Raw genomic sequence first — 25139 nt, forward strand, 5'->3', positions numbered from 1 at the left:
AATAATTAATTATAGAAGATAATATATAATTAGTTTATCATAATATTTACTTAATAAACAATATGATATTATTTATTTATTATTTATATCTTGAATCTGATATTTTAATTTTTTTGTTCACAAAATAACGATAAATATTTAATTAGTAATATGAGAGGCTAAATCACAAGCTACAATTACGATACCAAATCATTAACAAACGATCGAAGTGTTAATAAAGACGTCGCATTGTCTTAACGTCATGGAGGGATTTTCAGGATATATATATATATATATATATATATAATGGAAACTGTTTTGACATTCTGGCGCGCTTGTTTTGTGGACCATATGAAACACTTGGCTCAAACGAGGAGAAATCCACGGAATCGGGGTGGTCAGCAACGCCAGAAGCCGCAGGGAGGAGTAGCCGGCGATCTCCGTTCGCCTTCTCCTTTCCTTCCGCTGAACTAGAAATGGATGTTGCGTACATCTGTAAGCGATTTTGTTTATATCGGTCTTCTTGCATCCCATCGAGAAGTGTTGGTTTCTATCTGAAATCGTGGAATGTCAGGTGGAGGAGCGGGTTGGGCGCAATGCGGATCGGCCATTGTCTTCTCTCCAGATCTCATATTGGCTCCATTACAACCGCGACAGAAGGTAATCGTCATATTTCTCTCCGTAATTTAGGGTTCCTGTTGATGTTATGCAGCTCTTCTTGGGTTTTGGCAAACCCTAGCCGATTCATTTCACTTCAGAACATGATAATTGGTAGTTGGTATATTTATCAGAACTGCAAAATTCTTTGCATCTTGGATGAACCCTGCGCTCGTTAGTCGCCTATTTTCCCCCTTTTTGCCGATGGTGGTTGTTCTTAGCACCACAATCACTACGTTTGAAGATATCTTGTGCTTGTCTGCAACTTTGCTTCTTCCATATTTCGTTGTGCATTTCAGATGTTGCTTCATTCTTTTTATAAAAATCTAATGACCCAAAGCGATCGAGTGTCGTTTCATATTGCTCGGGCAGACTCTCTCTTGTTTTTGAATACCTAAACATATTATTTGTTTGATGACCTTGTAATATGAATGATCATAGGGTAGGTTTAATGGTCTGATACACGAGAAACAATAAGTATATTTATCACATGTTTATGCATCTCGGTAATAGCATCCTTTTCGGAGGATAGAGCCTCAAAATTGCCTGGTTAAAGTCAGAATTGTGGTATTTATCATATCTAAAAGTTGAGCTTGTTTTACTGGTGTTATAACAAGGTATCAAGCTAGCACAAATTGGACTGTCTCCACCGTAATTTCACTTTAACTCATGATGATTTAAAATCATTGAAAGTGAAACTCCTATTTATGGGCTAATTATATATTATTCTATCTAGTTAATTATCTCAAGTATTTTAATCTTTATACTTTAAAAAGTTATACTGATATCTTTATAATTACAAAAGTGAAATATCTAAGTCTATTTATCCTATTGTCGATTTTACCAACTGAAACACGAAAACAAAAGGTAAAATGATAATTTTAACATTCGAGTTGGTGACGACGGATGACGGCACCGTTGGGGGTCGTGGATGACTATTGTGAATGAGGAGAGCTACGGTGAGAGGTGAGGGCCGTTCTGTATCTGTATCAATGTCAACGTAGTTGTCAAGTGGTCCTTCATCGCTTTGCATTTTCGTCGACGCCAACATAGATGCAAAGTGGCGTAGCTTGGCAAATGTGTTGGTGTCAATGCAGATGCGGCAAACGGATCACTCGGCATCTGCATCGACGAATCTTTCGTCGCTCGATAATTGCGTCAGTGCCGATGTAGAGCGGCCCTCATCTCTCATCGTCGCTCTCCTCATCCACAACACCCACCTGTATCTCCCAGCAATGCCATCGTTCGTCACCACAAACAGGAATGTTAAATATATTTTTTTTACCTTTTATTTTCATGTTTTCATTAGTAAAATAAATGACGTTAGGGTAAATGAACTAAGATGATTCGTTTTCATAACTATAGGGATGTTAATGTAATTTTTTAAGATGTAGAGATGGAAATGTTAAAGTTAACTAACTAAATAGGGTAATTTATAATTAACCCCTGGTTCATAGTAGAGAACATCAAGAAGGCTAAAGAGCAATAGTTTAGGCTCTAAAAAAATATTGTAGTCTAAAATCAAAATGAAATTGGCAGCATGACATGTATAGATAGATAAACACTATTAGCAGCATGACCTTTAAAAAGGGTTGCCTCTTATTTTAGATGTGGAGTTTACTTTTGGTCAGTCTGATGGATCAAATATAGTGATATTGGACATGACAATTGAAGACACCAGAATGGATTAGGTAGAATTAGAGGAAGATATAGAGGAATGAAGGTATCGAAGAAGTTATTATTTCTGTGTAGGACCAAATGAAGTTTCTCCTTGTTTTGTAGAAGAGAACTGGGTACTGTCTCAAGTACAAGATAGTTTCCTTGAAATGGAAATTTTGACAGCTTTTTTTTCTTCAATGATGAAAGGAATTGACACTTACGAGGGCAGGACACTTTGGGTGTTCCCTGATATATTAGTACACGGGGAATATTTATCCATCAGTGGCTGTCCTCTGATGTTTACTATAATAGGAATCTTTAGCTTAAAGAAATCTAAGATCCAGTAATTATATTTTTCATAGCCTGCTTTCTTTTGGGGTGGGTGAGTTTGTATCTAGTGTGGTTATTGATCATCAATGAAAGTGTATTGGCATATCCAGCAAAGAATAGAACTGGTTGCCTCCATATGATGTGGCCAATATAATGGTGAAAAAAATCATCCCCCACAACTATTTAGCTTAACTTTGTGATATAAATTCTACACAAATTTCTCATTTGTCTTTCAGAGAAGCGAAATCTGCAGCTGTGTGCAGAAAACAGCAAGAAAACTGTGTTTTCATCCCATTTGTGTTTTGCTCAGTGAAGATCGAGTGTAGCACATAAATGAGAATTTAGGAGTACTTTGACTGGGGAACATAGGAGTAGGTGGATAGCATGAAAACTGGACAGTGTTCTAAACTTTTAACAATTGAGATGATTTCTGTTTTGATTGCAGAATCGATAATGGTTTCTGTTTCAGAACCGACGATTTCTGTTTCGGAATCGACTGTTTCGATTCTGGTTGAAACTGTTCAGGATCGAGTCCGATACGATTTAGAACTGGCAAATCGTCGTCGGGGCGCCATGTCAAGATGTATAGTTCTTTCCCTTCCCGTTTTATTTACGTTTTTTTTTTTTTTTTACTATCCTTGCTGTTTCTTCTTTGAACGTACTTTCACATATTCTTCCGCAGAATTCCACCATTGGTTGTTTTATCCCACCCAGAATGGTAGATTAAATTAGGAAAAGATATCCATAAAAGAAAGGAGATTGCTAAGATCTTAACCGTACGATTTGTGGAGAGTTCAAGGAAGAATTAGAAACAAACGAGAGTTGTACTTGAGAGGTGGAAGGGACTGTCGGCCTGCGACGGCAGCGTCGGTTGCAGCTTAGCAAGCCCCGTAGTCGCCTAACAGCAGCTCCGGCTGAGCGGAAGAGGAGGGGTGGTTCTCCTGGTGATGGCGACGGAGCAGCAGCTCCTTCTGGCGGCGGAGCTCCATCACCTTGCGGTGGGAGTTGGAGTGCTGCGTGAGAACAAAGGTGGGGCTTGCCGCCGGGCGGTATTCCGCCACGAGCCTCCCGGACTTGTACCTCACCCCGCATGCGTTGCACAGCGTCTTGGGCCCCAGCGGCCCCGTCCGCCACTGCGGCGTCTTCTCCGACGCGCAGTGCGTGCATCGCCGCGCCGCCCCGCCTTCCATCCCCGCGCTTCTTCCTCCTCCGCTAACGCCCTTCTTTCCTCTGTTGCTCCTATTGATGTTGTCGCCACCGTTCCCCTTTGGCTTGGGCATCGAGAACTCGGAGGAGGACGAAGAAGACGAAGACGAAGGCGAGTTCTGAGCTGGTGGCTGTAATGGCGCCACCATTGAGGACCAAGCTTCGGCCGCTACCGCACCAGTAGCGGCGCTCGAGCGCTTGCTCCGAGCTCTAGGGCCGTTGGCCGACTGCTCCACCCGAGGCGTTATTATGCCTGCGCCGGTCTCGTAAGGCACGTCGGAGAAGGAATCCTCCACAAACTTGGACAGCCACTCCAGCTCTGCTGCGTCCTCGCAGTGCTGCACAATAGTAAATAAAGCTTTAAGTACCCCTTCTTTACCAAAAGGAAGCGTGTCGAAGTCTTATTCCGAGCTCTCGTGGAGTACTCACTGGAATGTAAAGGTCGGAGGAGGTTTGCTGAGATCGGAAAACAGAGAACGTCTCCTCTGATAGCGTACTGCCCCCGGTGGTCAACGACGGCTCCACCGTCGTGGTAGCGTAGAAAAGGGTGTCGGTGGCAACAGGAGGGAAGAGATCATGATGGGAGAAGTCGAGGAGGTCATCGACGCAGAGACCGGCGTCGGCGGTGGGCGGAACTGGACCGTAGAGGTAAGCAGGCGAAGTGGGAGTAGCGCTGGTGCTGGTAAGTGGTGCAACAGCCGCTGAGCTTATAGAATAGCAAGCTCCAATTCCCATCATTGCCATCTCCCACTCCGGAGCCATCAGAAGGCAAAGAGAGTCGTACCGAAGGACTATGGTACTCCGAGCTCCCAGTCTAGTTCTGTTCCCAGTGAGGGTGGGTGGAGAGAGAGTGAGCGAGCGAGAGCGAGAGCTAGAGGAAGGAGAAGAAATGGAGGTGGGAATTGAGGTCAAGACGGCATTCACAAATTTGCAACATTGCTACAAATAATGGAGGTGGCCATGATGAGACCAATAATGATAATAATATCAATGCCGTTGTGGAAGTAACGAGGCGCTCGGACTGAGAGGGGGTGGGGAAGGGGGAGAGCACATTGAAAGAGGTTGTGGCTTCATGCACTACGTGCATCCCTCACCCTCATCTACCTCCCTCTCCTCTCTCCAAGTCTTCTGTTACTTTTCAACCCCCTCGTATTTATCCCTCTCCCATGTGAGTTTGGCATATTAGCTTGACGTGAATTATCTCCATCGTTGACTGTTTTGTCATCGACATTTTAACTGCCGATAAAACTAACTCCACCTGGTTAGACCATGGACTCGATTTGCGTGTGGATGTGCGGGAACAGAGAGTTTCTAGTTACGTTACCTTCTCTTTCTGTGGGCACGTAGTGAAACTACGATTTACCCGTACGTCTGGCACTGTACAGTTACCGTGGCCGTGCGCCTCCGGCATTCGGCTACCGCTGCACCAGCACACGAGGATTCACTGCGTCCCATTGGACAGCCGCAGGCGCTGCGCATTGGACAACGAGGTGCCGGACCTCTTGAGGCGTCGTGCCCCAACTATACACCGGGCAGAATACCTGTTTGCTATTCGGCATGTGCCGTGGTTGATGAGGACGCAGGTGGCGATTACCGCGGTGAGGCGAGCGGTCACTAAGACATGCAGTGTCGGACGCCGTGTGGACCACCGGCGCACCTCTGAGTCCCCCCTTGTAACTGTTATCATCATGTTGACGTAGGTAAATAATAGAAAAGAAGACAAAAAGGCCAAGAGAAACATACCGACGCCGAGACAACTGGATACAGCTGTGAAATCTCTGACGAGACCCCCACCCATCATGCGGCTGGAGTCTCCCCCCGGCGACCACACACAGTGTTGCACTCACCCTCACGCTCACGAGCGGAGGCGTCGGGCGCCAGCTGTACGCGCGCTACCCATGCGGCCCAAGGACCGGGTACTTTTCTTGTTTCTTCATGTGGATCCTGAGCCGTCGGATCCAGCGTGGCCCGCTGGATGTTGTCGTAGTTGTTTACCGGGTCCTGATGAGGAAGGCGCCGTGGCTGCCGAATAGAAAGTCGGAGACGAGGGCATCGAATCACGTGAGGGCGATGAGGATCCCGATGCGAGGGGGGAATCCCGCACCCACCCACCACCGCCACATCGCACGTGCTCGCTCGTGGTCTCCGATGACTCATGCACGTGAACGAACGCCAGCCCAATTCTTTCCTACTCTTCTCGTTTTAATTGTGGTCATTAGCGCTGTGTTTACATGAATCGTTCCCACCGCTCCGCTTAATCCGCGATCGGGCGGGGACGGCGACGCGTTTCGGTGAGAGTGGGGGGTGCTCCGCGGATGAGGGCACTCGCGAGCGTAGGTGTCGGCGGAAAGCCTTTGCAACTCCCCCCGTGGGTCCCTCGCGCCCCACTACCACATTTCTCCCACCACCGGCACGTGGCTCTCGTCAGGTTTTTCTACCTTATTTTCTCTTTCTTCTCTTTTCCGTTTTTTTTTTTTTTTTTTTGCATGTGAGTCGCGGGGGTGTTGCTTCTCATCTGCATTAGCAATGGCCAACTAAAACACAAGGATGGAGAAGGCAGGCTCTCTCGCCGACAAGCAAACATTAGATTTTGATGTGCTTGCACCGCAAATCCATCAGAAACGGTTCCACCAGATATTGACTAAATATTGATGACTAGTAGTAGGTAGCCAACAATAATTTTCTCCCTGATAGAAGAAAACTAATAGCTATCGAGACTGACTTTAGTGCTCATTTTTAGACGTCTACCTTTTTCACCAAATTATGGCTTATGGCTGGACGCAAGGTAGAGAGGTCAAGCAATGAGAACAAAAAGACTACAAAAAAAAAAAAAAAAAAAATACAAGAGGCTAGTTTCTAGACGCAGGTGACCTCATTCTAAGGTCGCTAGTCTTACCATTGTGCACGCACAATTCCAAGCAATGCTTGTGCGCATTTGGTACTACTACCCATCAAAGTCATACCACCGTTATTTAACTTCAATCGAAGCCAGATAGTAATGGGGAAAAGAATTTAAGGCTTAGCTGGCTTTTGACTGAAATCAAACACCACTTTCGATGCCTCGGACATCCTACAATTAATCTCCCTCTCTCTTTGGCCATCCTGCTATCTCCATCCATTATGACCCGATTGGTTAATAAGCTTTGTACGTCAATAGCTGTTCACGGATCATCACATCCAAGTAATGCATCCCCTTTGACCAACATGGCTACAGCAGACATCATACGTACAGCACATTATGCTACGTTTACTCCTCAGTAAAATATATGAGAAAGGGTCAAAGAAAGATCAGAAAATTCCATTCTTCAAGATAACTTTCTAGCACTCTTAACAAAGAAAAACACTAACACTCTTTGCATCTGCTCCTTCCAGATCAATTAACCTTGGACAGAATCAATAGAATTCTTAACTGTTTTCATGTATTTTTGTTATTTTACTGTGGTATGCATGCTTCGCGCATGAGATCATAACAAACTTGATTTACAGGTAAAGCTCAGATGGATTCAAAGGATGAAACAGGCAACTCACTCTATTCAGGGTGCTAAAGTTGGTACCAGTGTCTAGTTTCATCCGAGAGCAGCAGCAGCAAAACAGATGTGCCCCCCTGAACTAACTGTGGTCACACACAAACATATTGCTTATTATAACAAATAGACATTGAATATGTTCAAGCATTTTGGTATTTTTATACTAGGCGACTCATTTGATAACCGATCAAACAAATGACCCTAACAAGGGCATCTGCAAACATGTTACTTCCGTAACTCGAATTTGATCAAGTCTTATTAAAGGAGCAACCTTAGCATTGTGTCAAGGATTGCCCTTAGAAAACTATGCTATATTTTAGAAAAGATTGCAGCCACAATAGTAGATCAGATTATAAAACAAGTGCCTAACTCATTCCACCTTAGCCTCATGAATGCAGCTTTCCGAAGGTGCAAAAAAAAGGGGTAGAATTCATACTTTAAGTGGGACAGATAGGAAGAACTGATGTCGATAACTAAAAGTTTGATCTTTAGTCCTATCTCCTATTTGCAATGCTTAGTTTTCAATTATTCTTCAACTAGCTTAACTACATCATGGCTCTTTTTGCCAGGTGCTGGATCTTCAGTAGTAAATAAAATACTGAAACCTCTATTTATGTTTCAGGTTTCCACCAGTTTGTCCTTTAATTTCCCTACGAAACCTATGCCTAAGTAGAAGAATTTACAAGCTAAGGCAGATCAATAAAAAGTGGACTATCAATATCATCATGGAAGAGAAAGCCCAACAGAAAATTAATATTTAATATAAAATGAGAAACCATGCATTAAGCAATTATCAAAAATATCCTTTGTTCCGTAAAGGCTGAAGAATTTAACGACAAATTGATGCTTTGTGAATAATTGCAGAAATAAAGTACAGATAGGAACAAAGTAATTTCTGCTTACATGATAGGCAGTGCAGTTCTACAAATTCGGCCACCTCCATTAGTAAGTAAAGAGACTTCAATGATGGTCGGCCTTCAAGTATCACCTTCGAACAGAAAGACCCATCTCTGGATCAACAATAAAAGTGGACCAAGTCATTAAGAAAGAAGAATATTCAAGTTATACCCCACAAGAAAGATGAAGAATACCAAAGCAGTCCTATTAACAGAAGGATGAAGCAGCAATTCATAAAGGTATCATTGCAAAAGAAAGCATATTGCAGAAAAAAAGTATGGACCAACCTCTAGAAATAGCAAAAGGATGAAGCAAAATGCTTCACGTACCATCGTTGTGATCTGGAAAAAGGACAATTTCATTATCCTCTAAACTGTCCTAGTTGATGAAATCGAAACAAACTTATTAACATTTCCAAACGATGAGGAGATACAACGCCATTCTTCAATATATGTATTGCACGAAAACCTGAGTCTAGCTATCTTATTGTTGTCTTAAGCAAAAATATATTTACTGATACATTTAAGGTATAGTCAATTTAAGAAGTCACTCATATCGTTTCAAATGCAGTTTTAGTATTGCTAAAGGCACAGGCACAGGCACAGTTTTAGTCAATTTTCTCAGAAAGCTTTCTGGTGTGGAAAGTAGATAAGCTGCATATAGTCCTAGATTCTGTATTTATTAAATCTTTTACATAAACCATGAATACGCACAGGAATGATCCTGATTCTACCATCAGTTTTAAACTAAAGCTTCTATAAGCATCACATATATCCAGTGGGCCTAACCATTTCAAAATTAAAAAAACCCAGCTATCCAGGATAAGAGTAATGGTCATAATAAACATCTAAGTGACAAGGGCCACTATAAGTCCATAATACAAAATTGCACATGATGACATTACTTTCTTTAAATAACTCCAGCAAGCTTAAGCTGCTGCCAAACATCAACCACAGTCACATTTTCAACTAGCTATCCAATTCATGAAGGTAAGTCTTTTTGTACCAAGGCTTAAGAACAACAAGTAGCTAAATTTCAACCACACATCACCACACCAAGTCATATTAGTCACTAACTTCTCGTCTGCCTTACAATTGATTCAACTTCATTATTATAGAAGTCAGATATCATTACTCAAACCACAAGGAATAAGCAACAAACTGCATGATTTAAAATCATCCAAATTTTAACATATCTCTCTAATGATTTCGATCTTGTGATCCAACCTTCTTTTTCTAAATCTTAATGGTCATTCTTCATTTAGTTTCTCTGTCCTTTTAAATGAGTGGTCCAAATTGTTTCACAGTCATTGTAGAAAATCTGATTGGTCCATTCCCTTTCCTTCTTTCGTTTTGGTGCCTTAATTAAAGTATCAAGTTTTCTTTTCCAAACAAATTTCAAATAAGGATGCATGTCAGAATGCAAGAGAATCATCAAGTTCTTCTTACAATAAAAGCTGCTCTCTATTTCCCTGAAGCAATGGTGTTTCAGGCGAGCATCACTAGGAACAAATAACAATGATAAATTTTAGGCCATAACATCCTTTCGAGGCTGTGTGCTGCTATAATGGCTGATGAAAACAGAATTATCTTTGAAAACAATGACAATTTTCCCTTGGTCTGTCCTCCGTATAAAATATAAATCTTTGAGAATTTTAAGACACAATTATCAACTTGATGAAAACACAAAGCACATCATTTTACTTTATGTGATCATAATTAAAAGTCTCTACTCATTAAACTTGTATTAGCAGAGGATCTTATTGAAATAATTAATCAATTACTAACGAAATGCAACTAAGGGAAATCAATTACTTGCATGAAACATACTAGTGGCCACATGTATTCAGAGTAGATAAGCTATCACTATCTTAAATCTATTTTGCGATTACAAAGAAACAAAATGAATATATTAAGAGCATAGTGACACTGAAGAAATATGATGTTGGCAAGAGACAGGAAACAGTGAACTGAAACTGCTCCCCTGTGGATTCTTAAATGTGACACTCAAGAAAGAACATAATCAAACATTGAGAAAGGCTCTAAACGTTGTTGATTATGCATCACTATAAAAAACCACTTAATAAGGGGATGCCAACGGATTCTTTATAAGCTCCAATAACAGCCATCTACGAAAAGAACTCCACTTCCCAAATTTTAGCAAAATTGAATGCTAGTAACAACTGAACTAAAAAAAACCCAACTAAAATAAACACTAAGAGCCTTATACGTCTCTTGTTATAGGTTACATATTTCACTTTATAAATCTTTTAAAGCTTCAGAACTTTTTGATCTTGTTAGCCATGCATAAGCTGTTAACAGTCACAGACAAAAGACAGGTAAATTGTCCTATGACTTGGCGAAAAATTTAACATTCAACCACAGTATAACTTCGCCTAATAGGCCCACAACTATTAGAGAATGATCGAAGAAAATGCAACACATTTTAGACCACTACACCTGAAGTTTCCCTTCTCCAACTCCTGTAGGACTAAAATTTGTACATAGATAACAAACTTATATATCTCATTCCAAAAGTTTTGCTCTATGAAACAGCCATTGGTAAAAAACTTTTTACCAAACTTCCGCTCTACAATAACAGATGTAAAATATGTTAACTGGCACCACGATAATAGCATTGGTTGCATTTTTGTTAACATTTACACCATATGTGATATCATTTTGGACAAAATTCTAAACAGGATGTTTAATGTAATACTTATGTATGTCCTTGTCTTTTGGTTTGTTCATGCTTTGTACAGCATGTAGAGGGACGGTTGAAGACTTAACAACCCCATTTTAGTTAGGTATGATGACCGTTTTAGATTTGTAAATAAAGATTGTGTCATGTGGACACTTATGAGAGATATTCGGTCTGTAGTGGATCATTTTGACATTTTGTTGTCCAACCGTTCAGAGCTTGTAAAGTCTATTTGTAATTTGCATTGTCTATGAAGTGTTTCCTGAAATGTTTGTTTGTGGATCCCGAGTGAGGCGTTTTCTCTAACTTGTTTTCTCTTTTGTAGGTCCTAAGGAATCATAGGAGGTTTCGGGAAGGCTGACCGTTGCGGACGGACACACAAGGGTACTGCACGACTTAGGTAAAACCAGCTAAGTCCGTGACAATTCAACGATATATTATTAAGGAAGAGGGTGCTTCTTCAAATTTATTTTTCTTATTCTGGAACAAAATCTACCTCAGGCAAATTTCACTCATATGGTTAACGATTAATAAAACTTAAAAGTCTTAACTAGAATTAAAATAAAATATATTTAACGTAAATTTCACTCATAAGGTTAGTGACTTCTAACATTCAGACTTAACTATAATCAAAAGTTCTAAAGGCTCATAAGCTCGCGAATATTTATTCGCATAACAGCTCCCATCCCAAATCAGAAAAGATCAAATAGCTCAACAACTTTCTTTAGGTTTTAAATCTAACCGATAAATACAGAGGCCAATTCTATCTCAGATTGTAACAATCCATCCATAGAAACGTTCAAGTCAAATCCAACATATCAAACGATAGTGTACGACGGAAAAAATTCTACATGATTCACAACCAAAGGCAAGAATCTTCGATGGAAAACAATTAAACGATCGGAGCAAAGCTACTCACTGATAACTCGAAAAACTGACGGAACAACAACAGCACTAGAGTCCGGGATAGGTGCGGCAGAGGGTACCCTGAGAGAGAACGCGGCCTCCGCGGGACGTCGTGCTCAGACGCGACGTCAACCTAGCCGCCGCCACCGCGCTGTGTAACGGGAGCAGAGAGCCCCCGTAGCACCCCAATTCGACAGGAATCCTTCATCCAAACGAGAAAGAAATATCAGCTAAGAGACGGATAAAAAAACCACTGGTACCAATAGAAGAGCCCACCTAGAGAGGGACGAGAACCGGCGAATCGTACAAGGAGCGGCGGCGAAGGCGTGGAGGGAACAAGAAGACGGAGCCGCGGCAGCTCTGGATCTAACGCCGACTTGTCCGAGGGAAGAGAGAGGAATCCGGCGACTCAGGGATCTCACGCAACTCGTCGCCATTAGAAATAATGAGGCAATCGAGGGAAAGGATCGATCGGGGTTAGGGTTTCGCCCCGTGAGAGAGAGAGAGAGAGAGAGAGGAGACGGGCGTTTAGGGTGTAATGGCGGTAAAGAGAAGTGCACGCAACTGCGGATCGGGTTGAGGCGCCTGCAGATCAAGTTTCCTGATCCGACCCGCTTAAACCAGATTCGACATTTTACATGGTATATGAATTTTGGAAATTGAGACAAAGTTCATTTTAATTTGACCCGACCCATTAACAGACGAAGATTCTCGACTTTGACTTGACCGATGAACCGAATGGAACTAACCGGATAAGATCGGATCCAAACCCCTTTCCTGCACGTTGAGAGAGAGAGGAGTTGGCCACAAAGGAGGCAAAGGTAATGAGTGTTATCTTCTAATCTATCTGCTCGTACGTGTGTGTTTGGCCCATGCAGCTGCTCTTTGAGGATCGATGTGAAGGTAGCAAACCGGATTGGCACTCTTCCAGAGGCTAATGGTCGTCGTTCCAACGCAATCTTAGGCTTTTAAGCTCCGGCCATGTGTATCCTCTCATAGCTGACGACGACTCGGAGTTGCAATTTTATAGCTTCGTCGGCTTCCGACCACCGTCTCCTCCTCGTTTCCTTTTCCTTCCGTTCCCTTTTGTTTCCTCCGGCTTCTCTCTCTCTCTCCCTCCTCTTCTTCTTCATGTAAGTGTGTGAAGCCAAACTCTACAACACCGTAAGCCATGGATACCACTATGACAGTCTGCTCCATGTGTGGTGATATCGGCTTCGCCGACCAGCTGTTCCAGTGCATCCGATGCCGCTCCCGTTTCCAACACTCGTATGCTCTCTCTCTCTCTCTCTCTCTCTCTCTCTCTCTCTCTCTCTCTCTCTCTGTTTGGATTCCTAATTCGTATCATGTGACTCATACAGCTACTGTACCAACTACTACGAAGAGGAGGGATCGGAGACTGTTCGAGTCTGTGACTGGTGCTTAAGAGAAGAGCGAGACGGAGCTAAACGTCGCGGCATCCATCGGAAGAAGGTCACCGGAGGATGTACTTCTGAAACCAGCAGCGATAAGGCCGAGCAAAGAAGCGATCGAGAGGAGAGTCGTCGCGGCCGTGGCAAGAGCAGCGGCGGTGCTGCTGCTTCCAGGCCAACGGCCCGCAGGTACAAGCTACTCAAGGATGTCTTGCGCTGAGCTACTAATACTACTTGCTATCTAAGACTCGGAGAGATGGATAAGTTTCTATACTCACCATATGATCTCTCTCTTCAGATATAGCAAACACATGCACAGCTAGTTCTGTACACGATGCTAGTCTTCGATCCTCTCTAACCAAGAAATGGATGTCGAAATAGGATGAAGTAGTTCGTAGCAGTTCATCCATGACTCTTACCATCTGGAGAATTCAACTCACAGTTGCACTTCATGCAGTGTGTCCTCCTGTCTGCTCCTTAAGGGACATCTAAAAACCCGTGCATGACTCAAAGGTCATACAAAACTCGAGTAGTAGTAAATTGATTGGGACGAGAAGCATGGATGAAGTCGATTTCAAAATGGATCCCACATGTGGTACCATCAATTACGATTATACATATATATATATATATATATATATATATATATATATATATTTGTTTGAAAAAATTATTTTAGCTCGATGATAATGCCTCCCATTTGTTCATTCATTTTCTTGTCGTTGCAATACCTTTTTTATTGTTTTTTATTGTCAGCATCTCTTCTTTCGAGTGAACATTGTTATGATCAAAATATCATTCAGGGATTATTCAAGGACATGATGAATAGAGAAGGAGATGAGATTGTAGACATTGACAACATCAAAACGGTAAATGTCGAAAGTGAGGGAGGGAAGAAGGTGACCATAGCAGGCGAAAGCGATACGATTGAAACAATAAGACCTCACAGAGGGACGAAGATAAGAAATGAGGGAGAGGAATGAGTTTGCTATGGTGGGGTGGAAAGATTTGTTGTAATAATAATATGAGGTCAAGAAAAGCACATGTATACATCACCATTGTCACGTCTCATAATCCATATAAAGACGATTTGATTTATGTTGGTCTCTTAACTAAGCTCGGACTTATCAAGAGCATGGATGTGCATGGGCTTGGCCAGGGTAACTCTAACCGAGCCCAGTCTATCATTGGGTCTTTCCTTCATAGCTTAGGTGGAAGGCAAAGAAATCTTTCCACTATAAGAAGGATAGATACCGGAGAATTACTACTGTAAACTTTGCCCTTTTGTTCGGCCTGGGTGCTTTACAAAAGCAAAGGAACGTTCCTGTCTTAAAGATGGGCTCATCGATGGATGCTCCACCAAGTGGTCCTCCAAGGACAGCTATAAGGATCCCAAGTCAAGCTTCTGGGTGGCTTGGAACAACCCCTGTAAGAACAAGCACTCCTGTGCATTGTCCCCAACGACAGATCTTGTGTAATTGTCTTCCCACTGTTGCAGAACCATGGACTGGAAGAAGCTGGAAAGCTGTCGGACGTGAGATGCTCATTTCAGTCCCCAGCAGTGGTAGCAGCATCAGGATAGGTATTCACTCGGACCACAGTAAAGTTTCCATACCATGATTACTTTTGTGCCATAAACCTCCAGGTTTTGACGGTGGTTTGAGGTTGATGGAATGCAACAGGGAAACCCACAAGCACTGTTTTAGGGAGTAGTCGCAGATCGCCATGTGTTCCTAAGTCCTGCGAAGCTTTATTTCTATCAGCAGTTTTGAGGTCTCTCAGCTTTATTGTGTTTGCGTGGATGAACGCAGCTAATGTTTCAGAGCAAACATGACCACGAGGAGACCGAGGGATCAGAGACTGTCCGGTCCTCGAACTGCTACTATACCTTTTAAGCTTTGGGTTGAAGTGACATGTCTGCTTTAGGGTGAACTGCTGCTGCCTTCCCTTCACCATCATCTCTCTTTGGAGGCCAGAGGCGATAAACTAAGTCTCGTGGTGAGAGAGTTTCTCAGGAACGTTGGTATTACTCTCATAAGAGAGAACTTGGTTTCTTTTGTGATTCTTGAAAAGCATATCAAATTGTAGGCGATATTACTCGAAGGAGGATGCTGCTGCCTGTTGGCCGTCGGAGTTCATTGCTCCAATGATCTTAGAAGCTGTGATTTCCGGTGATCGAATCTGTTTAAATGCAAAACCTCAATTCATTTTGATCGGTGAGGATCTTTATCTAAGCTACACATATCATCAGAATGAAAAAAAATAAAAATAAAAAAGGACTTGGCACGAACATCGTCCTAACAAAATTCAACATTTCCGATATTTTTTTGAAAGTTTAATCACATGAAGATATACTGCACAGTTCAGACCAGCTTAACTCTTCCTCTTCCTCTAAAAAGAGAACGAATCATGATCAAACGAGAGGAAGGCACATCGAGTTCATGATATCAGGACCATCGCCCCCAGTTGCTGGCGCATGGAATCCCCCCCTTGTCGTGAGACGGGGAGACTGCGAAACTGATGTCAGGTACCATCGTTTTCATGGGCATTACTTGTTAGGTCAGGTCAGTTCTGGGTGCAAAAGGGATGTGGATCATATACCAAATCCATGTGCTGCGATAACAATCATATAACTGTGCCATTGAGGAATATTATGCACATGGACATAGGAATTCCGATGATTAAATTAATTGCATGCAAGAAGGAATATTACCAACGAGGGGAGCACCGTAGCCTCCTTATCCAAAAGATTTTGCTTCTCTGGTGGTACGTACAGATCAGCCTCACCTCCTCACGTTGAATGTTAGTACTTGAGCGTGGATCCCATTGTATCGCCACAACGAGAGAGTACCGAGTTCTCTTTTGGGGGGAGGCATTTGATCCTTCGTGTTTCTGCAGGAAACAAACTCCGGGCCGTATTCCAAAGGTAGAGAATACGTGTAATTGCAGATGGTTGAGGCACACAGCTACAAGGAGGACGTGATTATGGCGGTTCATCCACATGGGGAGGGTGACCGAATCGTAGTCCCAAAGCTTCCTCTCTGGAGGGATGACAGCATGATGGATGCATCTCGCGGGGCTGCTTTTGTCAGAACTCCTCGTTCAATGAACCTGTGTGACTCTGACCTGTCTCGGCAAGCGAACCCATCAATCACCTCCACCCACGTGTTCGGGGCCCACCGAGACACGTGCGTCGCGCTGGCTCATCTACAGTGCCCCGTCACGTGACCACCACACCCCGCTCCCCTCATCCCTCCCCTCCGCCCATTATAACACACACCCTGAGTGGTTGGGTATACTGAAACAGTCGCAGTGACTGGTCAGCTGCGCGTCCCTCCTGTCGAAGGGAGACCGGCATCGGTGTTGAGAAAGGGAAGTTTGCAAGTGGGAGAGAAGCCCCCAGATTTGTCTCCGGGCGTCAAACCTGTACTCTTTACTCTTACCCTGTGACTCCAAAGCAGCAGCAGCAGCCGCAAGAGTGATGGAGAACGGGGGAGCAGCGGGGAGAAGTGGAGTTCCCTCGTGGGACTTCTGGGAGCTCGGGAACTGGACGTCGTCACACGTCGCCTCGTCCTCTTCTTACGTCGCAGCCCGCCCCACTCATACCACGGCCGCCGCTTCTTCTTCCACTGCTGCCGCCACTTGTTTGCCCTTCTCCGGCCATCAGATCGTGGCAGAGAGCAGCGGGGACCACCGGGCCTCGCAGTACCACGACCACGACCACCGCCACCACACCCACCTGGCGTGCCTGAAGCTGGGGAAGAGGCAGTACTACGGGGAAGAGAGCGGGGTCGCCGCCATGAAGCGAGAGAGGCCTGCAGCGGCGCCGAGGTGCCAGGTGGACGGGTGCAGCAAGGTGCTGGTGGACGAGAAGGAGTACCACAAGCGGCACAAGGTGTGCGAGCTGCACTCCAAGGCTCCGAGGGTGGTGGTGCTCGGCGTCGAGCAGCGCTTCTGTCAGCAGTGCAGCAGGTCGTTCTGCCACAAAACTAGCGAGAAGAAACTGTACTCACCACCACAAGAACTCAAAACGGTTGGAAACTTGATGCAGGTTTCATGTGATATCCGAGTTTGACGACTCCAAGAGGAGCTGCAGAAGGCGGCTGGCGGGGCACAACGAGCGCAGAAGGAAGAACAGCAGCGAGCCCATCACCAGAAACCCTGCTTTAGGTAGGTACAACCACTTCAGGCTACAACAATCCCGGCTTCCTCTGGTCGTCGTCTCCATTGTTTCTTTCCTTTTTATCGCATGGTTTAGAATTTTATGTAGGTCAGCCCCTGCAATTTCAATTGAAATTTGCCATTAGTGGTGTGTCCATAACGTAGTACAGTGCACATGGGAGAAAGGTCTTATTCTTTTGAGAACGTTGGATATATTTATGAGAAGGATTGACACCGGGGAACCGGGAGCTGGTGATGGAACATAAAGCCGTGAAAGCGATCTTGACTAAAGTGGGTTGAGTGGACAATATTTAAAAAGTAGATCCTTTAGGTAAGGGTTAGGGCTAGATTTAGGATTAGGGTAGAGATAGGGTTAGGGTTAGGGTTTGGTTGGGGTTCGTAACATGTATGTGAATGGGGGTGGGGGGAAGAAGACAAAGGTGACTGTCGAATCAGTAGCATTTGCTGGCACAGTGGGGGTGGGCCATGCCTGTCAGTGTCTGGATTTGACCTTTCAAAGTCTTTGGCCAAGGTAAGCCATCTTTATTGATTTTGGTTGGTCCAGCAATCATATCATCGCAATCTCTACCTTCTTCGGTGAATTTGCTCCTCGCTGATGATACCCTGCATGTTTCAGAGATTATCTTCTACTTTAGTGAAAGTGCATGGCCTAGTTTCGCGATTGGTGTGTCGCTATGAATCACCCTCGTGCTTTCCCCGGATATGCCGGATGGTCATGCAAACTGGCTTCTGTGAGAAGGCTTTCTGAGATCTTAAAAAGGGTTTCCTGGCTTCATTGCAGCTACTATGTTTTCTTTCGAGAGTGATATCGAAGGTGTATAGTCTGACACAGTAGGAGAAGAAAAGTGGTAGCTGACTCAGTTCCTATGAATTCATCTTTAAGAGAACTTTGATGTAACCCATGCAGTTCAGTAGAATATTTCTGTGCATAGGAGGGAGAACAGCCACTGTTGTGTTATTTTTTGAACCTTCTTTCTTCCTGTTTGCAATATAGATACGAAGAATTCACATTATAAGTAACTCAAAAGTGAAATTATGAGAGATTTTTGTAAAACAAAATGCTGGATAATACAGTTAGGGAAATGAACCCAAATGGTAGAACATATGTATGAAGAATTTCTCTTAATAAAAAGAATTACTATTCTAACTTTCATAGGCATGCGAGTTCGATGTACGATGTTATTTTCCCTTTGACCTCTTATGTATCTGTTAATCTAATTTATACAATCGATTACTTGTTCTTGCAAGGTTTCAGCGTTATTGCTAACATTGCGAATGAATACTGTTTTTTCTATTAGTATCTGATGGAACCACGTTGTTGCAAAAAAAGCCTTCCCTTGTAACCTTTAGTTGAAGTCGTTAGTTGTAGACATCTCAACTTCTTCCATAGTAATATGATTGAAGTTTCATGGCTTTAGTAATCATAACCTTGTAACTCAATATTCCCTATGTGAAAACATGAGACTCAGTTTCTCATGGTAAGACAAATATGACTGTAATGCTACGATTGCTGAAGGCCAGAATAAAGCCAATTATGTTTAGGCAAAAGGAATATGTACACTTAGTTATGAGGCCTAGATGAATAGTCTTCTTGTTTTTCAAGTTAATTTTTGCATGCTACTTGAATTCTACTAAAAACATGAGGTAAATGGAATTTAAGACGAATAGGAACAAGAATTTAGGGTTTCACTTGGCATAATTTATCTACTTAGTGTAAGGAGGAGAATAGTTACTCGTTATATGTCCATGAATGCCAAAGCAGTAGCAGAAGTCTCCAAGCTCCAAAGAAATTGATGATCTTGTGTCAAACATAAGTTTCTTTTAGAATCATTCACCCTGAAGATGTAATGACAGTAGGTACAACAAGAGAAGAGAACCGAAAACACAACATTCCATGAGCTAATTAATTTATAACATCATATTTTATGTAAATAGCGACTAAGAGGTTGAGTTCCAAAAGGGACAAATATACTAGGAGCAGTTATTTGTATGAACAGCAAAACATTCAGACGGGCAAAGTTTATTGTTGCACGCTATTGACACAAAGCTATTGTTACTGATATTCTAAACATAATTTCATATTATGGAATCTGTAAAGATTTAACATCCATGCTCCTTCAGTAAATGTCAAGCAATTTAAAGAGGTGATTGATGTTGCGCAACACAAATTATAGTTTGATCAGATGAAGTTGCTTATAACATGCAGTATGTAGTCTAAGATTATGTGACTCAGCTTTGAGGAACCGGCTAAATTTGAGTTTTATCGTGTGCAAACGTGCAGTATCTTCTCTGGAATCTCATGCAATGTTTTTAACCTAATCTTAACATCCTGCTGTGCCAAGATTTTTTAAACTTGGAAAGATATCTGTGTGCAGAAAGCGCAATCATCGGAGGCATGGCCCCATACCTGTCTGCTTCCCCGGGTTGTGCTCTCTCTCTTCTGTCATCCAAGGCTTCTCCTTGGATCGCGACATCCGACTTCTCATCCCGATCAAGCGCCGCACTCAACGAGCTGATTGCCGAGAACCGCGCTGCCGTGCTGGCCCGGCAGCTGCTCGCTGATGGAAGTGGATGGCACGCCATGGTCTCTGTAAAGCAGCAGCAGCCGCCCGTCTTCTGGTCACATATACAGCACCAAGCAATGCCACAGCCGATGCCGCCGCATGCTGATGGTTGGAGTCGCTTGCAGGGAGCCGGAGGCCATGTGACGCTCGACCTCATGCAGATGCCCGACTCCTTCGAGATTGTTTCAGGGAGGAGGAGCAAGTCAAAAGAGGATGACGAGGAGAGCAGTGAGATCTGGAAATCCTTGGCAGGAACACACGTGGTATGAAGTTTCAACCCTAAACCTCTAGTACCTCAAAGCAATTTTCCATTTGATTAATTTTTATGTACTATTTTTTGTGAGCTAATTCGCTTTAGGTCAATGCTCATTATGCTACATCTTGCAAAACATTTGCTAGTTTCTATATGTCCGGGCTTGGAAACTTGCCTAAGCTGACAGTTCTTTGTCCACTTCTTATGTATTTCTAAACGTTAGCATTAACTTTCTAATGTCTGTTCAAGTTGCTGCCCTAATTTTACAGCCATGTACGTGTAATCTTGAATATTGATATGATATGGTCATAATGAAGGCTGCCAATTTTGGTTGAGGATAGGGTATCTGATATTTTTCTATTAGAAAAAAAAATGATGATGGGTATGTGGGGATGTAAATAATCCAAAATAGGGAGTCCTGTTGTGGTAAATTAATGTAGTTAATTCTAAACAAGGGTTTATGTAGTCCATGAAAACTTACTATTATGGCTTACGTAGAGGGTAGTATAGACAGCATAACTCTGCAAATGTACCACGTCGAGCACGAGTCGGTGACTTCTCGGAAGCGCCTTTCTGAAACCCTGCAACATTTGGATAACGAAGCTACGGTACAAAGATGGAAAATAGCAGTAGTAAAAGTGGCATTAGACAGTAGATAGATGTGCTGCAGAAGCAAACCGTAGCACTGCAGACTATGGTCATGTCTTGCTCTGAAAGAGTTTTCGGACCATCTCCAGAATACTGCTTTCGGTCCTCCGCCATGTGCGAACCAGTTGTGAGCACCTACAGCATGTACGTTCGTCACACATACATGAGGAGATAGATATGATCTATCTAGAGACTTTTATCTCTCTAACACTCTGGTTTGACCAACAGCAACTTGGTTCTCAAGAACATAAAATTATGGTGAGAGACATGGCTTAGGAAGATGGAACTGTCAGTCTGGGTCAGTATCATAATCCAAACAATACTATATTTCTGCTGTCGTTTGACCTAAGTAGTAAAATGATGGTGTAGTTTGGGCTAGGAACATAGAACCTGGGGGTCATCAGCTTCATTACTGGAACTGCAAGATGCATCTATTCAACTGTCTTCATTTTTGCAGTAGACAAAACATGTGTTTTCCGAATGATTTATTTAGAAAAGATTATCATTTTGGATTGTTTTTAAAATAGAATCTCCTTTTCGTTTTTTCTCAAATAATACTCTTAATTCAAAAAATATTCAAACCGTCATTCAAAAAATTGACTAACTTTTCTTGTTTGTTATAGTATTTTGATCTATTTAATATTTTTAATCTGTTATAATATTTTGGCTATTGTCATAAAAATATTATAGAATTTATTTGAAAACATTATAAATAAATTAAATAAAATCAAAATAATATACAAACAATTTGATATAACATATTAGGATTCAAAAGCGTATTTATATAGTTTAAAAATAACATCATCCAAATAAAAATAAAAAAAATTTATTATAATATTTTAACCATCACAACAAAAATATTATAAATTTATTTAAAAATATTATAAAGGATCCAAATGGACTCCTAATATCAATCAAACCAATCACAAGTCTAATTGTAAAAATATGATATCAGTAATGATAATGAAAGAAATATAATATGATATCAATTATACTATTTTTTTTTATAATTTTTAATATCTTATTAAAAATACTGTAAATATTATTGAAAAACACTATAAATAAGTCAAATGAAACGCTGTAATAGCTCAAAATTGATAAAAAAACTGATGAAAAAATATGATGGAAAGATTTGGTGAGAGATACTTCAGATAGTTTATGAATTAGGGACACTACTTAGAAAAAACCTTTACCAAAAGGGGGACGTTGCTTCAGAAAAACCCAAAATAAGACCTTTTCCAAAGAAACTGCCCCAATCTTTCCAATCCCCCAGCAGCAGCCAACAAAAATTAGGCAAAAGACCTAGTAAGATATCTAGTGTATAGAAAAGAAAATGTCAAGTCAGTTCTATCAGTAATCAGTGAATATGTCATTTTCAAAGAAATAATAACACTGGGTTATTGGTTGGGAAAAAAACTGGTGTGTGGTCAAATAATCAGCACCATCAGTACCTCTTCTGCTTGTTCGTGTTAGGGAGATCAAAATATTGAGCTTTTAGTGATGTTTAGTGAGACTTCAAATGAGACGATCCAATCTTTTAGCCCATGGAAATCCCATAAACTTTTCTTGACTAGAAATGAAAAAAATTGAGGGAATTTATCCGACAGAAACACATTAGCTTTGAGTAATGGTATAGCCTTAATGCTAGGCACTAGAATCTGGAGACAACAAGAAAAGAAGAGCCTTCTTACAATGGTCACAGCAAAGCACAGAAACCAAAGTCAAAATTTGCTAGTTATTACCGAGGCAAGTTGGTGTATATCGATCAAAAGCTGTTGCGATGGCAGCAGCAGCTCCATAAAGGAACGGCTATGGCAGGAGCAGTCGATCCTTTAGCAAATCTCTTGGTAATACTGATCTTTGCTTAATGCAAATACTAATTAAAAATTATCTTCTATAGTTAACTATTATGATATTTATACTTTAAAAAATTATATTGGTATCCCTATAATTACGAAAGTGAGATTTCTAAGTTCCTTTATTCTAACGTTATTGATTTTACTAACAAAAACACGAAAACGAAAGATAAAAGAATAATTTTAACATTTTTTTGGGTGATGACGAACGACAACGAGAGGTGAGGATCGCTTTACATTTGTGTTAGCATCGACGCAGTTGTCGAGCGATGTCACTCTGCATTTACGTCGGCATCGACACAGTTACTGAGTGACGAAAGGATTATTGATGTAGACACCGAGCAACATCGCTCAGCAACTATGTTGACACTGACACAGATACAAAATGACCCTCACCTCTTATTATTGTCCGGCATCATCGACCGAAACGTTAAAATTTTCTTTTTGTTCTTTGTTTTAATATTTTTGTTGGTAAAACCGATAACATTAGGATAAATGAACCTACATGTTTCACTTTTATAACTATACGGATGATAATATAATTTTTTAAAATATATGGATCGAAATATTAAGGGTAACTAATTACAGGAGTAATATGCAATTAGTCCGTTCAACGTAGTGCTACATTATTTTTTTATCACATTCCCAGAAAATAAACAAATATTATGAAATATATACAAGAAAATTTACGAATGATAGAGCTGTAACAGCATGATCAAATTCAATTATAAGTTTTTATTTGGAACTCCTTCCACTATCCATTGGGGGTTCTGCTACTGTTCAACAATTAGTGTAAACATCCGATGTTTGTAGGACATCGTCGGTCTCTGTTGGCAATCAAATTAATCTATTAGACCATTAAGCGGAGCCCTGCTGGCGATGTCCTACTGCAATGAGGAACGTGGACTAGTGATTGGGAACTCATATGTTGCTTACAACTATGACATCTTATCATAACTTTTGACATTCTTTTAGATAAATAAGTGCATTAGCACCAAGATCTAGTTGGACGATTGAAGGACTTGACCTATGAATCATAAAAAAAAAGGGCAACTGCAGCATAGCTCAAAATATCCCTTCCAATTCGAACTTGTAAGATGGTTTTACCATCAAAGCTTGCTAATCCTCAAATTACCAAGCCAAGTAAACAAGAAAAATCATAACCAAATTTTTTTTCATGTATTTAGATTTGGTAGCACATCAGGAATTTACAAGAATAAAATGAGCTATCACGTTCATAAAACAGAAACAATCAATTGAACCATTGTTAGCCTAAAGCATTACTTGAGGGTAGATTTATCTATTTTATGGTCTCGGCAAACCCCACAAGGATGTCATGTGATTCAATCAATTGATCAGTCTACGATAGATAATGAACCCTCTAGAAAATATGTGGGCCTTCAATTAGAAAAGAGAAGCCAAATATATGTGATGATAACTGGATTTTCATCAAGTATCAACTAGAAGTAATGAAGTTCAAATATGCGATGCATGAATAATGCTACTTTCCTAAGTTTATCGATCATTCTGAGAGTCCTTTATATTTCCATTTTCTGTGCTTATTCCATCTTCATCCATGTAGTCATTACCCTGTAGTTGACTAAGATTGTTTGATCTCTTTCCATGGTTTTCCGTCACCTCTGTCGATTCCTAGCAAATCTTTGTCAGCTCTACAGAGCCAGATTGGTGTCAACGCACTATCAATCCTTAGCCTAGCATCTAAATAATCTTAGACTTAACCCCGAATTCATGTGTATATGATATGTAATCGACTCCGTCCTTTCTATCCTCACTCCTAACCCATCATTTTGGGTACAAAAGCCCAATCCCCTTAGGACATCCAAACAACGATGCTTAGAGATCCCTCGACAACCTCTCTTCCACCAGAAAACCAAAGATCGACGCAAGAAAGTGTAGCGATGACTACTACGATAATCTTGAAAGACCCAACACACAGACCTGTCTAACTGGTAGTCATCAGCGAAAGAAGAACAACCCTAGCGTGGCTGCAATGGAGGAAAGACGATCGCCAAAGTCACAAAAAATGGATCGACCATGAAATAGGGTGAGCAAAGATCCAGAGACCTGGCGGTCGCAATCGAGGCTGACGACGAAGAGGATCCTCCGCTCCTTGTCCTCCCTGGCGTCGCGTCGTCGAGGAGAAGAGGCAGGCACGTACCGCTCGCGGCGAAACCTCACCGTCGCTTGGCTTTGCTTCTTGGGATCGATGTGCGCGGACCGGTTATATAGGCCGCTCTCTGTAACTTCTCCGGCCGCGTGTCACGTGGTACCCACGTGACCTAAGAGAGACCGCAAACTTGTTGAGCCTTTTGAGCGGCCCTGTATGGCCCAATAAGTATTAT

At 41.8% G+C, this 25139-nt stretch overlaps 2 protein-coding genes and 2 long non-coding RNA genes across 6 annotated transcripts; 2 read left to right on the top strand and 2 right to left on the bottom strand.

Moving 5' to 3' along the window:
• The first annotated feature begins 338 nt into the window (after positions 1 to 338).
• LOC108952882 (uncharacterized) lies at positions 339 to 1000 on the top strand. The gene is made up of 3 exons (XR_010486686.1): positions 339 to 474; positions 554 to 639; positions 771 to 1000. It is a non-coding gene; the product is annotated as an uncharacterized LOC108952882 (long non-coding RNA).
• Positions 1001 to 3366: 2366 nt separating this feature from the next.
• LOC135612400 (GATA transcription factor 4-like) lies at positions 3367 to 12446 on the bottom strand. Of its 2 annotated transcripts, XM_065108665.1 has the most exons (4): positions 12138 to 12446; positions 11875 to 12063; positions 4261 to 8368; positions 3367 to 4169 (listed from the first exon to the last, which is right to left on the bottom strand). In XM_065108665.1, the coding sequence occupies exons 3-4, from the start codon at positions 4591 to 4593 to the stop codon at positions 3504 to 3506; spliced, it is 999 nt and encodes a 332-aa protein (XP_064964737.1). In that variant the 5' UTR covers positions 4594 to 8368; positions 11875 to 12063; positions 12138 to 12446; the 3' UTR covers positions 3367 to 3503. The 2 variants fall into 2 exon arrangements, with proteins under 2 accessions (XP_064964737.1, XP_064964736.1); XM_065108664.1 differs by lacking the exons at positions 11875 to 12063; positions 12138 to 12446 and having other exon boundaries at positions 4261 to 5079; positions 5156 to 6311.
• Positions 12447 to 16527: 4081 nt separating this feature from the next.
• Positions 16528 to 20470, top strand: LOC135612401 (squamosa promoter-binding-like protein 7). The gene is made up of 3 exons (XM_065108666.1): positions 16528 to 17245; positions 17325 to 17443; positions 19831 to 20470. Exons 1-3 carry the CDS (start codon positions 16755 to 16757, stop codon positions 20286 to 20288), a joined length of 1068 nt encoding a protein of 355 aa, XP_064964738.1. The 5' UTR covers positions 16528 to 16754; the 3' UTR covers positions 20289 to 20470.
• Positions 20061 to 25000, bottom strand: LOC108952799 (uncharacterized). Of its 2 annotated transcripts, none has more exons than XR_010486948.1 (3): positions 24862 to 25000; positions 20754 to 21055; positions 20061 to 20191 (listed from the first exon to the last, which is right to left on the bottom strand). It is a non-coding gene; the product is annotated as an uncharacterized LOC108952799 (long non-coding RNA). The 2 variants fall into 2 exon arrangements; XR_001977942.2 differs by lacking the exon at positions 20061 to 20191 and having other exon boundaries at positions 20708 to 20853; positions 20951 to 21055.
• Between the last annotated feature and the right edge of the window lie 139 nt (positions 25001 to 25139).

The sequence above is a fragment of the Musa acuminata genome, chromosome BXJ2-5 (genome assembly GCF_036884655.1).
Source record: "Musa acuminata AAA Group cultivar baxijiao chromosome BXJ2-5, Cavendish_Baxijiao_AAA, whole genome shotgun sequence".
NCBI classification, from domain to species: Eukaryota; Viridiplantae; Streptophyta; class Magnoliopsida; order Zingiberales; family Musaceae; genus Musa; species Musa acuminata.

Coding starts and splice junctions, on each gene's coding strand:
- LOC135612400 (XM_065108665.1), bottom strand. CDS start 4,593: ATGGCTCCGGAGTGGGAGATGGCAATGATGGGAATTGGAGCTTGCTAT. Junction 4,170..4,260: donor CCTCCGACCTTTACATTCCA/GTGAGTACTCCA, acceptor ACTATTGTGCAG/CACTGCGAGGACGCAGCAGA.
- LOC135612401 (XM_065108666.1), top strand. CDS start 16,755: ATGGAGAACGGGGGAGCAGCGGGGAGAAGTGGAGTTCCCTCGTGGGAC. Junction 17,246..17,324: donor TTCTGTCAGCAGTGCAGCAG/GTCGTTCTGCCA, acceptor AACTTGATGCAG/GTTTCATGTGATATCCGAGT. Junction 17,444..19,830: donor CACCAGAAACCCTGCTTTAG/GTAGGTACAACC, acceptor ATCTGTGTGCAG/AAAGCGCAATCATCGGAGGC.